This window comes from Myotis brandtii, unplaced genomic scaffold (assembly GCF_000412655.1).
Source record: "Myotis brandtii unplaced genomic scaffold, ASM41265v1 scaffold132, whole genome shotgun sequence".
Classification (NCBI taxonomy): Eukaryota; Metazoa; Chordata; class Mammalia; order Chiroptera; family Vespertilionidae; genus Myotis; species Myotis brandtii.
Window position 1 is genome coordinate 4,679,640 of NW_005354673.1, and position 12,365 is coordinate 4,692,004.

The 12,365-nt window shown below is 53.8% G+C and overlaps 1 protein-coding gene across 3 annotated transcripts in view; it reads right to left on the reverse strand.

The window, feature by feature from the left end:
• TMEM63C (transmembrane protein 63C) overlaps positions 1–12,365 on the reverse strand; it is a 66,711-nt gene that overhangs the window by 7,605 nt on the left and 46,741 nt on the right. For all 3 annotated transcript variants that reach the window (XR_001360910.1, XM_005860172.2, XM_014534719.1), the window contains 12 exons: positions 11,012–11,085; positions 10,410–10,490; positions 10,172–10,295; positions 9,350–9,483; positions 7,884–8,006; positions 7,285–7,438; positions 5,564–5,670; positions 4,541–4,627; positions 3,946–4,011; positions 1,734–1,896; positions 1,430–1,535; positions 845–1,012 (listed from right to left, as the gene is read on the reverse strand). Coding sequence is in view for 2 of the 3 variants with exons in the window: in XM_005860172.2 (XP_005860234.1) it covers positions 845–1,012; positions 1,430–1,535; positions 1,734–1,896; positions 3,946–4,011; positions 4,541–4,627; positions 5,564–5,670; positions 7,285–7,438; positions 7,884–8,006; positions 9,350–9,483; positions 10,172–10,295; positions 10,410–10,490; positions 11,012–11,085 (1,387 nt within the window). In the remaining variant the exon portion in view is untranslated. The remainder of the gene's footprint in view (positions 1–844; positions 1,013–1,429; positions 1,536–1,733; positions 1,897–3,945; positions 4,012–4,540; positions 4,628–5,563; positions 5,671–7,284; positions 7,439–7,883; positions 8,007–9,349; positions 9,484–10,171; positions 10,296–10,409; positions 10,491–11,011; positions 11,086–12,365) is intronic.

Below are 12,365 nucleotides of genomic sequence, written 5' to 3' on the forward strand. Positions count from 1 at the left end.
AAACCAAACACATGTGCACAGAATGAGGCCTGGGAGCAGCTGCACTCAGGCTCCAGAGGATTCAAATGATGACCTTTCTGATTTTGATCATAAACATGCAGTCCTTCCTACTTAGAAAAAGGCATTATAAAAGTGAAATCTGCGAGGTGGCAGGAGAAGGCGAGGGGGATATGAAACTGGGGGTGACTGAGAGCTGCGTGTTTACAGATGCCATGGAGGCGGGGGAGGAAGGACCCATGTTTGTGATTCTCCCTTCTCCATGCCACTGAGATGGTGAAGGGCAAGTGTCCCCGAGGGAAGGCCCGTGTCTGGGGAGGCAGAAAACAGTATGGGGCACGAGGAGGAAGGAGGAGAGGAGGTCAGCGTGACCCTTCTTGCCTCAGAGCGGATTTCCAGTCTCTGGCCCGTGGGAACAGGGACAGCAGCTGCGTGGAGCCAAGAGGAGGCAAAAGCTGGCTGCCGGGGGTCAGACTTGGAATCCTCCTCTGGGTTTTGGGCAACTCATAAGACCAGCCATCATCTAGGGTCCCAGAGGGAATGTCATGGGAACTGAGCCTGAGAGCTAATACCTTATTTTCTGCCAGCCCTGAGTGAGAATGAAAGAATAAGATGTTTCTTCCCTGAGGGTGGTAAACCAAAATGCAAAGGATTTGGACGGCGGAGGTCCAAGCCCTCCCCTTATCTTAAAGGCTCTACTAGAAGCCCCGAGGCCTCGAGAAGCCACTGGGCTTGGCTGTGCTCAATGAGCAGTGCCTGCTCCTCTCGCCTTTTCTGTTCTAGCAGAGCTGTGGGGAGGGGAGCGGAGCAGGCAGAGGTGGAGTAGCTGGGCAGGCCTGGTACCGACCTAATCGTAGGATGGAGAAGAAGAGCATCCAGAACAGACCCAGCAGCGGCGCGAAGATGGCCTGGTTGACGCCGGCCATGTGGATCTGCTCGTTGAGCTTGGTGGGCACGTAGGAGTAGTACATGTTATAGCGGTCCGTGATGTGCTTCATGCACAGGTACAGCAGCCCTGGGGCCGGAAAACAGAGCCACACTCAGTGGCTGTCCCCGCCCCCCCCTCCACATCGGGGCTCATGCTATCCCAAGGCCCACACACAACTGAGAAGTCAGAGCAGCAAGGGCCAAGGACAGGCTGTGGCAGCCCCGTGGTGCCAACCTCTGGAACCAGCATCTTCCTGTGAGCCCCAGAACCTATTCTGCCAACTCGGTGAAGAGTCATTCACTCATGCATTCACTTAACAAACGTCCTATGTCAATAGCGGTGCCACCTTCACCTCCTGACCTGGCCCTGGCCCTGACACCCCTGCCCAGCTGACAGGCCATCCCATCCCAGGTTTCCTCCTGTTCCTGAGCGTGGCCTGATGTTGTGGGGGCTCGACTCCTCCTCTTTCCAGACTGAGGGTGTGCAGCCCTGGGTGTGACTCACCAAAAGGGACAATGATGGGGCAGGTGATGCTGTACGCCACCACCACACTGAAGACGTTTAACATCCACGCGTACTCACGCCCGTACTGGAACTCCATAGCCTGGTCCTGGGCAGGAAACAGGAGTCACCGAAGGTGGCCCGGCTGCTCCTGGGGCTCCTTATCAGTCTGGGATCCTGCCTTCCAAGCCCAAGAAGCACCCCTCCCACCACGCCCCCCACACTCGGGGCTTCCAGGAGGCCCCCTTCCTGACACCCTCCCAAGGGCCACTCTGAGGGCTGTGCTTAGGGGAGAGCTGGCCCTCACCTTCCTGATGTGGACTCTCGCTGGCTCCGACTGGGAGAAGAAGAGGCGGGTGGTGTACAGGAAGAGGGACCCCGGGCGCAACAGCTCCATGCCCGTGCCAAGCAGAGCTGATGTAATCACGTAGTTGATGAAGAAGGCGCCATTGTCCGGCAGGAACACACACCTGGGCATGGCGAGGGTGGGAGACAGCAGCAGAGCCAGGAGAGAGAGAAAGGCAGAGGTGTGAGAGGGAGGAGGAGAGTGAGCGAAGAAAGGAACCAAAGGGGTGGGGATTACATATTTGAAAACTGGGACTCTCAACGTTTGTAACCCTAAACATAAAAAACAAAATCGAAATTGGCTGGACGTCCAACATGACCTGCCTGTTGCCTTGTCAAGCTGGGGAGAACTAGTTTCCTACACATGTGTTCCCAGCCCTGTTTAAGTTAGCAAGGGCCCTTTGGAGCAGCGATGGGGATGGTGTCCATAAAATGTGGATATGTTGGGAGATACGTGTGCTGGCTTTATCTAAAGCAGGCTGTTTGTCCTGGACCCACACACCCTGGAGCGTCCACAAGTAGAATTTGAGGGGGAGGTGGGAGTTTCTGTGGCTTTAAGTGGGGAAAAAATAGCCCTAGCCGGTTTGGCTTGGTGGATAGAGTGTCGGCCTGTGGACTGAAGGGTCACAGGTTCAATTCCGATCAAGGGCACATACCTAGGTTGCTGGCTCGATCCCCAGTAGGGGGCGTGCAGGAGGCAACCGATTAATGATTCTCTCTCGTCATTGATGTTTCTATCTCTCTCTCCCTCTCCCTTCCTCTCTGAAATCAATAAAAATACATTACATGGAGAAAAATTACATCTTTATTTCCACTAACTTCTAACTGCGATTCAGCATTTCCTCCCATTAAGAATGTGAGCAAAGAACCACCGCCATGTCAGTCATGGCTGTGGGTCTGTCAGCCACTGAAATCACCTTGTTTTATATGACGCTGCAGTCACTGCTGACATCTTACAGTATCATTTGTGCTGACCCCACTTCAAAACGATGCGAGTTATCCGGCATGTCACTAGACCCTGCCCGACTGAAAATTTCCTCTCTGCCGACATGTATTTGAGATAACTAGCCAACTTCTACTAGGAGTCATTCAACCACCTAATGGCCAAGCTGCCTGGTCTCACACTGGTGTCCCCATCTACACAGTTCTGTCACCTTCCTTGAAGAGAGAAGTCAGTGAGCCCTGGGCATATTTCAGAACTCCTTCTAAAGCTGTCCTTCCATGGCATCAGAGTTGTCATGAACTCCCAGTGCTTTTCTTTCTCATATATAAACCGTGTTCAAGACGTAAAATAGCCAAAGATGAACTCATTCATCTTGGGAAAACACAACTTATTGCAATTAGGGTTTGCAGAAAGTACAGAAACCTTGGAGAATTCTGGTGCTTGCTCTACAGAGCAAGCTATGGTAGCGTCGGTGTCATTTGCAACATTACGTCTTTGAAAATTGGGCTATTCAACATTGGCGATCTTAAAAATAAAACATAAAATTGAAATTGGCTGGAGGTCTAACACGACCTGCCTGTTGCCTTGTCAGAGATCTCCCCCAACCCCATTTAATATTCTTCTTCCAGCTGAGTCGCATCAGCGTTCACACTGATGCCTCTAAGACAATAAAGCGTAACGTTAGCTTGCCTACATTTCAAACGCATTGTCCTGCCATTAAATGTGTTACAAAGATCGTGTTACAAGTTTGATTTTTAAATTACTTGATAACTAGACTTCAGTGCAGTTGCTATTCTTTGTAACCCAGGTATATTGTGTATTTGAAGACATCTACTTGGAGTATATGTAAAACGGGCCAAACCTGAATAAGCTCTGTGAGTTGTTTCAATGTCAATTTCCTGGGTATGATATTGTGCTAGAGTCATGCAAGATATTACCATTGCGAGACCCTGGGTGAAGGGAACACAGGGCACTTTGGGGGGGGAGGGACAATTTCCTATGAATCTACAATTATTTCAAAAAATTCAGAGAAGGGGCCCTGGCTTTACCAGATTGCCCCGGGAGCCCACAGCACAGGAAAGGTTAAGAGGCTGCCTAATGAGGTGCCTGCGTGCATTCGTCTCTCCCTGTGTGAACAAGTAAAGGGTGCACACATCCGCATCCTGGTGCGAACCCACAGAGCCCCAGTGCACACTGGGAGTGCACCTGCAACATGCACTCGAGTACTCACTGGAACCTGATGGAGGCCTCCTCCAGGTAGTAGATGTCAAAGAGCCAGCGGAAAAAGACATCCAAACTAGAAGCAAGAGCAAGGCAGGCCCTTTAGTTAATGAATTTATGAACTAAGGCCTTAGGTTCAATTCTTCTTGGACTGACTTCCCTTTCCCAAGTCCCAAAGAGTCTTGAACCCTAATGTTCTAGCTGCCTCTCTTCCTTCCTGATGTTGGGCCATCCTGCCCCTAGCCCTTGGCCTTTCAGCTCAAGGCCACCTCCTTTAGCAAGATTTCTCCCACAGCCATTTCTTCCCTAATTCTCTCTCCTTCTGAATTTCTACTGCGTGGTCCCCAGTTTGGCTTTCAGTTAGCTGGTAGGAATGACTTGTCACCCCAGCTCGATGGTAAGCTCTGTGAGGGCAGCGTTCATGGCTGACACCTTAGAGTTAGCATGATACCTGGGACATGCTAGGCTCATGACAGGCCCCCTGGACTGCCAATCGAGGAATGGATTTGCAGCAACTACAGGTAGACCTACAGTATCCGAAAGAGGAGGTTCCAACGCTAGGCTGAGCCTGACTGAGAAAGGAGAAATAATTAGAGGTGAGATACCTGGTCAGTCCCATAGAGGGCAGAATGATCACCATGAACACGAGAAAGATGTAGCACTTATACACGATGACCAGGTTCTGATTTGATCTGGAAGGGAACAGAGATTCATCAGTGAGTGAGATGTGATAAGAACCAAAGGCTTAAAACTACAGAATGAAGAGACAGAGAGAGAGACCGCTACCTGGCCTAGAAAATTGATTTACTAGCGCATACCAATGCCTTCTCCATGGAGGACTGTGAGGCGTGCTGTGCCTGGCAGCAGCAGGAAAGCATCGCATGATCAACTAGTGCTATCTACCCTGGGCACAGGAAGGGGAGGCATCTGTGCCACATAGTTAAAGGGACATTACCAATGATATTCAAAATACCTTTGGCGTTTTAATGATCAACACAAGCCCTGCTCTTGGCCACAGGAGACACCAGGAAGGATTTGTTAGGACAAACCTCCTGGCTTGCTGCTGGGAGGATGGTAGGAACGTTGGTGCAGGAAATAACTTTTGAGACCCATGTAGCCCTCAGACCAGAGCAGGTCCACCTGCCCAGGATATAATAAATACTTCCCATCCAATTAGCCACCATAGAACTACTAGGGCTCATCCATGGGAAATGGTTCCTGATTGCTTAAAATGTGGGCCCTGTATGGGCTAGATGGGTCCACAGTCAGTTTGAATTCACGGGCTCCTCTGCGCTGGCCATAGCAGCCTTCTGGACATTCTCCAAACCAGTCCTGCTCTCTCCTCTCTGCCCACAGCTCCACCCCCTCAGTGCACAGCTGGAAGCTCTCGCCCAAGGACAGCTGGTTTTGGCCCCACATCTCTCATACAGTGGCCCTGTCTCAGCATCCCTGAGGCCAGAGACCCAGAGACGATGCAGCCCTCCCCTTACCCTTTTGGGATGGCTTTGGGTATCCAATTCCATTCCTTAGGCAGGATGGGAGGACAGAGCACCAGGCTAGTGGGTGGTGGGGGGAGGACAGGGGAAGGGCTGGGAAGAACAGGTCTTGGAGAGGAGGCCCCAGCTCACCTGGTCCAGTGGGCCTCCAGGAAGACAGAGAAGAAGACGATCAGAGGCAATATCACTGTAAAGGCCCAGAGCATCAGGGAGGGGAAGAACTGGGTTATGATCGGGCTCTGCAGGGGCGGGGCAGGAGAGGGAGAGAGACATCAGTGCAAGAAGGCCCCTTCTCCTTCCAGGCCTCCTCTGCCTTCTCCCGCACACCTGGCCTCTTCTCCAGCTTGGCCCCAGCGCAGGCCTGGTTTCCCTGAGCTGCACAGTGGGCCTGGCCCTTCTCACTTGCCTTCCTGGCCAGGGGTCGGCCTGGCTGGTGGCACAGAGGCTCCCACCCTAAGGTCAAGTGGCATCCAAGGGGCATAGACCTTCTATGCTAAGGTCGCTGGAGGGGCAGCCTGGACCAGAACCAGCTGCTGTCACTCATGTCTCATACCTCGGGGAGATGACACTGTGTTTAATGTGATGCTGTGTGAGAAGTGGCAAAAAGGGGGAGGATGTGAATAAAGAATCCCCAGGGAGGCCAGCCTGCGTGGCTCAGTGGATGAACCAGGAGGTCACCCAGGTCAATTCCAGGTCAAGGCACATGCCCGGGTTGCGGGCTCGATTCCTGGTGTGGGGTGTGCAGGAGGCAGCAGATCGGTGATTCTCATCATGGATGGTTCTCTCTCGCTCCCTCTCCATTCCTCTCTGAGATCAATAATATATATAACGAATCCCCAGGGAGAGCTGTGGAGCTCCTGCCTGGAGCCTATCGTGAAGATGACAAAGGAGGGCCCAAGTAAGAGAGAGAGAGAGAGAGAGAGAGAGAGAGAGAGGGAGAGAGAGAGTGTGTGATGCTGGAATAGGGGTGAGGATAATCTGAAAAGAGGCCTTCTAGGCCCGTGAAAACAGCCTGAGGCTATAGAATGTGGAATGGGCCAGTTTGGTTCCTGGACCCCCTGTCAGTATGGAGCATCTTCTGACTCAGGAATGGCTCCTGTGGGCCCAGCACTCCCATCTTGGAAGTGAGGGACCCAACACAGATCTGGAGTGTTCCTTCTACCAGAAGGCTGTGCTGGAGCTTACCGCACTCTTTCCACCCTCAACCCTATCCCTCAAACACGGGCCCAGCTCTAGAACGTGGGGGGACCAGAGCTGCTGCACCTGCCATGCCTTCTGCTGCCCCTTCTGCACCGCTAGGCCTGGATGGTGAATCTAAAGAAGCTCTCTGAGCCCACGATTGACTAGACCAGCGGTTCTCAACCTGTGGGTCACGACCCCTTTGGGGGTCAAATGACCCTTTCACAGGGGTCGCCTAAGACCATCGGAAAACACATATATAATTACATATTGTTTTTGTGATTAATCACTATGCTTTAATTAGTTCAATTTGTAATAATGAAATTGGGGGTCACCACAACATGATGAACTGTATTAAAGGGTCACGGCATTAGGAAGGTTGAGAACCACTGGACTAGACCATCCTTTTTCTCCAAACTCACCCCAGAACCTCTCTGCAGCTCCCCCACTCTCCCTTTGCTTCTCAGTCCCAGTCCCTAAGATGGGCAGCAACGAGTATTCGTACCTTTAGAACAAAGGAAACTCCATGCCACCATTTACCCTGATGCCACCTGCACCAAAGTGTTGGTGCATGGGCTCTGGATCCATGTCCCCGTGGACCCCCCATTCCATCCTCCTCTAAGTTCTTCCTTCACCGCCCTGGCGTCCCAGGCCGGCCTGAGCAGAGGAGGTACCTGCAGCTTCTCGAGGGGGCGGGTGACGTTATACATGTCGATGGTGTTGATGATGATGGCGGGAGTGGTGAGGAAGAAGAAGAGGAAGAAGAGGAGGGTGTTGATTACGATGAAGCGGATCCACCAATTGAAGCGGCGGACAGACAGGTGTTTCCTGGGAGGGATGGATGAAAGAGATGCACTTAGGACCCCAGGTCCCAGCCCTTCGACAGAGCCCACATGTCATTTCCTGCATGCCAGCTGTGGGCCAGGCTGCCCTGGTCTCATTCAGCCCCTGGGACCTAGACCTGCATGCCACTGGCTCTGGACCTTTCCCTCAATCACACCCTTTGTAAAAGCTCTCAATATATCACACAGGTGAGCCAAAAAAATAGATGAGTTCTCTCTGCAGGAAAAACCTTTCCCCCGGGAGTTGGTGCCATCCTCACTTGTGGTGGGGTGGGCTTGGGGGTGGCAGAGGCTGGGGTCCTCAGGAGAGGATATGGCCCAGCCCAGAGGGGGCCGTAAATGGGCAACAAAGTGGGCCCGATTCATCTTCCGTCCTGTTGCCCGTTGCCTTCTTCAGTCTCAAAGGGGAGGGGGCGGAAGAGGGGGCTTACCAAATAATGTCTTTGGGGTGTGGGGCAAAGGCAACCCTCCAGCGGTGGGATTTGATGATGGTGGTCACCGAGGACTGCTGGGGGCGCACCCCACACTGGACGAACTTGTAGTCCTTTAGGATGCTGCCGAGATGGGGGAAGGAGACAGAAGTCTAGGGGTGAAGATGACGGGCTTGGGGGGTCTCATGTGAGGGTTCCCCAGGTGGGGGCTCATACACTTCCTGGGGCCTCTTGAAGCCTTGGCTATGTCTCCCAGGCCCTTAGAGGTGGGCAGATCCTGAGGTCTAGTCGCTGGAGGAAAGGGGTGTTAGAGGGAGGGACTGCCCAGGAAGGGGGGGACCACATGGCTCTCAGTTAATGTCTTGGCCCCTTGACAGCAGAGATACCACCAAGACATGTTCTTTCTCAGAGCTTGACAGGGAGGCACTAATTTCACCCTCATCCAAATATCAATATCTGCCAATCACGGAGTTCTTTCTGTGCGCCCAGCACTGTGCTTGTTGGTGATTAACATAATCCCAATGGCACAGATTACTAAATTGAGGTGCCTGAAGACACACGCATAAAGGACCCCATCTTGGCCTTCTCCTCCACACTTCCGCCGTAATTAACCATGTCTCAGAACACAAGAAGCAGTCTTACGTAGATGCAGTGTTTCATAGAACACGCACACTAATTAGAACATATATCCTTTATTAAGCCTCTGGGAGCTGGACAGGGAAGATCTAAATAAGCAAATTTGACAGATAAGAAATTTGAGATTTGCAAAGTTGCACACAATTATTCGTGACTAATTGCTAGGCTATCCCACTGCTCCTTTGTAGGGCTGGGTGGGCGAGGACAGTGTTGTCCATGATCAGGCTCCTCAGGGAGAGGTGGGCCCCCACGACCCTCAAGAGACTGATTCTGGGGCTCTCGCCTATTTGATCCAGTCCTAAGGATCTAAGGATCCGTCCAGAACATTCTAGAGTGGACATAATCCACTCCCTATTAAGGTGGGGCTGCCAGAGGCTGGGGGACAGGAGGGAGGAGGCTGAAGGCCAGGAATGGGGAGGCCTGCGGCAGGAGAGGAGAAATGCAAGCTGGGCTTCTCTACCCTGACCGTCACTTGTGGTGAGGAGCGGATGATGAGTGATGAGGGAGAAAATGGGTATCGTTCTTGTCCCAGAAGAGGAACCAAGAGTTCAAAGGCTACTCTGACCACCCCTGTGATTGCGGCAAGGACATAGGGGAGTGAGGCGCTCAGGACCTGGTGTAACCAGAGACAAGCTGAGCTGGCCCCTGGGGGAAAGGGTGTGGTCCTGGTCTGGGCAGGAGATGGCGCTGCCTGTGAGGATATGCAGGGGCTGGGGAGGGCAGGATATTGCAAACTGGAGAGAGGCTCTCTCATCCTCCCCTTGGCTGAAATTCAGGGAAGGAGGTAGCTTCAGAGAAGCAGAGGCCCACTCCTGGGATGGGACACTCACCGCGTCGTCATCCTGGTGTCCTGGAAGGTGACAAAGATCAGGTCCAGACGCTTCAGTGGAACGCGGCTGAGCTCGGCGTTGAATTCATCGGTCAGCTGCTCCTCCAGCTCACTGTAATATTGCTCTGCGTCTACCTGGGTGAGAGGGGCCCTCAGAGCTGGGGGCAGAGCTCCGGGAAGGCCTCGCCTGGACACAGGGCAGTGGGCCCGAGGTCTCCGTTCATTCCCAGCTCCCAGGGAAGCCTGGCTCAGGACCCAGGTGGGCTCAAAGCACCCAACTCTAGAACAGGAAGAGGCTTCAACTCTAAAACTAGCTCCCTGCTTCTAGGTCTGGGGAAAGTGAGGCCCCGCTGGGGACTAGGGGTGTTTCGGATTTTGGGTGGACTCCAGAGGAGTGAAAGAGTATGTTTGCAGCATTTTCAGGAAAGGGGGTTGATTCTTTCTCTGACTAGAGCTCAGTGCTGCCCTGAGGCAAGTTTTCGAGTCTTGAGGCTGCCTTCCAGCCACAATGGGTGGGTGATAAGACAAAGCCCACTGCCTTCAAGTGTTCCTGTCCTATCTCTTCGAAAGCCCGAGGCCTGGCAAGCTACTGCAGCCTACTGTTTTCTCTCTGGTCCTCCCATCCAAGACTAGAAGTGGGACAAAGCAAGCCTCCCTGGTCCCTCCTCTACATTCTCCATGGGAGGCAGGAGGGGTGGGGAGGAAGGAAGGGCCTGGGGTCTAAGGGTGCAGACTGGGCAACTTCCTGAGCCCTGGACAGAGCCTGGAGACCCGGGGCCCCAGCCCTTCCTCTGTTGTGTCCCCGGATACCTGTGCCACTTACCTCTTTGAAGCAGGTCCAACATTTGCAAAAGCACAAGCGGGAACAGGGGTGGATCCTGATCATCACTCTCCCATGCCTCTTGGCCTTGGCTGTGTAGTAGAGCCGGCCCCGCATCGCATGGCGCCTGTCAGCCGGCAGGCAATGGGGAGCGGGAGGGTCTTGTAGTCAGGGGCCAGCGGAGCCACACCCTCCCATTCTACCCCCATCCCAGAGGCAGACGCCCCTGCTGCAGCCTCACCTTTGATCGTCCAAGTCAATGAGGGTCTTGACGTTATAGCAGAAGTGGACTCTGGTCACTACGCACCCTGGATAGGCCTCGCTGCAGCCACAAACATGGATGCTGAGCCAGCTGTGGAGCTGAGGATGTGCCACCCCACCCTGGGCCCAGAGCTACAGCCCAACTTTGGGGTTGATCCCTGTAATCTGAGATTTGCCACATCCTTCCCAGATGACCCAGGGGCAGAGCTGGAATGGCTGCTCATGGAGAGATAGTTAGCTCCTGGGGCTGGACACTTGGGTGACAACAGATGCCCCAAGATGACCTATCCTAGGTGACTGTGGCCCAGGAACGCCCTGGGCTCGTAGTTGGAGTGACGAGGGAAAGGAAAACTAGCTCCCCCACAACACCCATGCTATGCAGGGAACCCCTGACTTTAGAAGACCTGCTGTGGCTCTAGGACTCCCCCATTCTGAAAGGCTGATCTTTAGCCCAGTCCAGGGTGAGCTACCACCTGGGGTGTCTCTCACCTCACCCTCCTGTGCTGACTCACTACCCACAGAAGAATCCAGGCAGGGTTACTGGGAGGAGGCCATCCATGCTCGTCCACCCAACCCACTTACTGAAAATGCTTTATGATGATATCAGGGTCTTGGATGTCTCTGGGGACATAGGTGATCATCAGTGTCCTTGTGACCTAGGTGGGGAGGGTACATGGAGAAGGAAGACTGCTTACTCGGGACCTGGATGTCTGGGGCTTTGGGGGGCCCTGCAGCACCTGGAGCCTGCCTGCTACTTGCCAGGCCTGGCAGGCAGAAGCCTTCAGGGTGCTCTTTCAAGGGTATGTGGATTGGGGTTCTGGGGTGAGGTCAAGTCAATCAGTTCATCAGGATGGATGGCCTCGAAGGAGCGGATTCCACTCCATTGAACCTTTGAAAGGCTGAGGGCAGGAGCCAGGGATGTTCCTCTGAGCTGGTTCCCTTCCCCACCAGAGCCGCACCACTCGCACGCCCCTCCCCTGCGGTGCCTGCCCACAGCCCCTGGGCGCTCCCCTCACACCCCAAAGACGCCCAAGCACTTCAAACACGGGACCTCTTTCCTGACCTTGGCAGCTTGCCCAGCCCACGTGCAGAGCAAGGAGTGGAGAAGAGTTAAAGCCCCAAACACAGCCCTCAGCCAGCGATGGACAGGGAGTAGGTGGGAAAGTGCACCCGATTCTCCCCACTAGCTTCAGCAACTCTAGGGCACACACTCTACTCCGATTCTCAGCGTTTCCCATGGGATTAGGGGCCAATTCTCAGCGTTTCTCATGGGACTAGGGGCTGGCTCCCACAGTGGTGAATTGCCCCTTCCAGCCCCTTTATCAGAGGTCTTTCCTCCTAGTCCCACTGCCCCCCGCCCCCTCCCAGGGTCCAGTGGTCTTTCCTGGGAATCACCTCCCAAATAAACCAATGCTACTCAAATCCTTGTCTCGGGGTCTGCATGGGAGATGGGGGAGGGGTAACCCAAACCAAGACAGTGGGGAGACACAGGGGCAAGACATGGGGTTTCTGAATTTAGGAAGACTCTGGAAGGCCACGGAGGTTGGGCATGGTTGGAGTGGGCCAGGCTAGTGAAAATATTTACAGTACCCAGTGGTTCAGCAGGGGACACTGGCCACTTAGGATGCAGGGCCCTGCTGGGCTAAGGGTTTCTTAACTTTTGAGTTTTCAGATGGTGAGGAGGTCCAGGGGTCTCTAGAGAGGGGACAGGGCAGCAAGGGTGCAGGGGTAGGAGGCGCCAGGAAGCAGCTATTTACCAACCAGTTTGGAAGTGAGTCAGTGTTTTCACGACTGGGATGGCTGTGCAGTTCAGAGGGCTAAGGAGAGACTTCTCCCCACAGGGGTGCAGAATGTGCCCCACTGAGAAGCCTCTGAGGCTGGGAGTGGGGAGGTCCAGCTGGGGAGGGGTTCCAGCTGGGAGGGAGCAGTTCTGGCA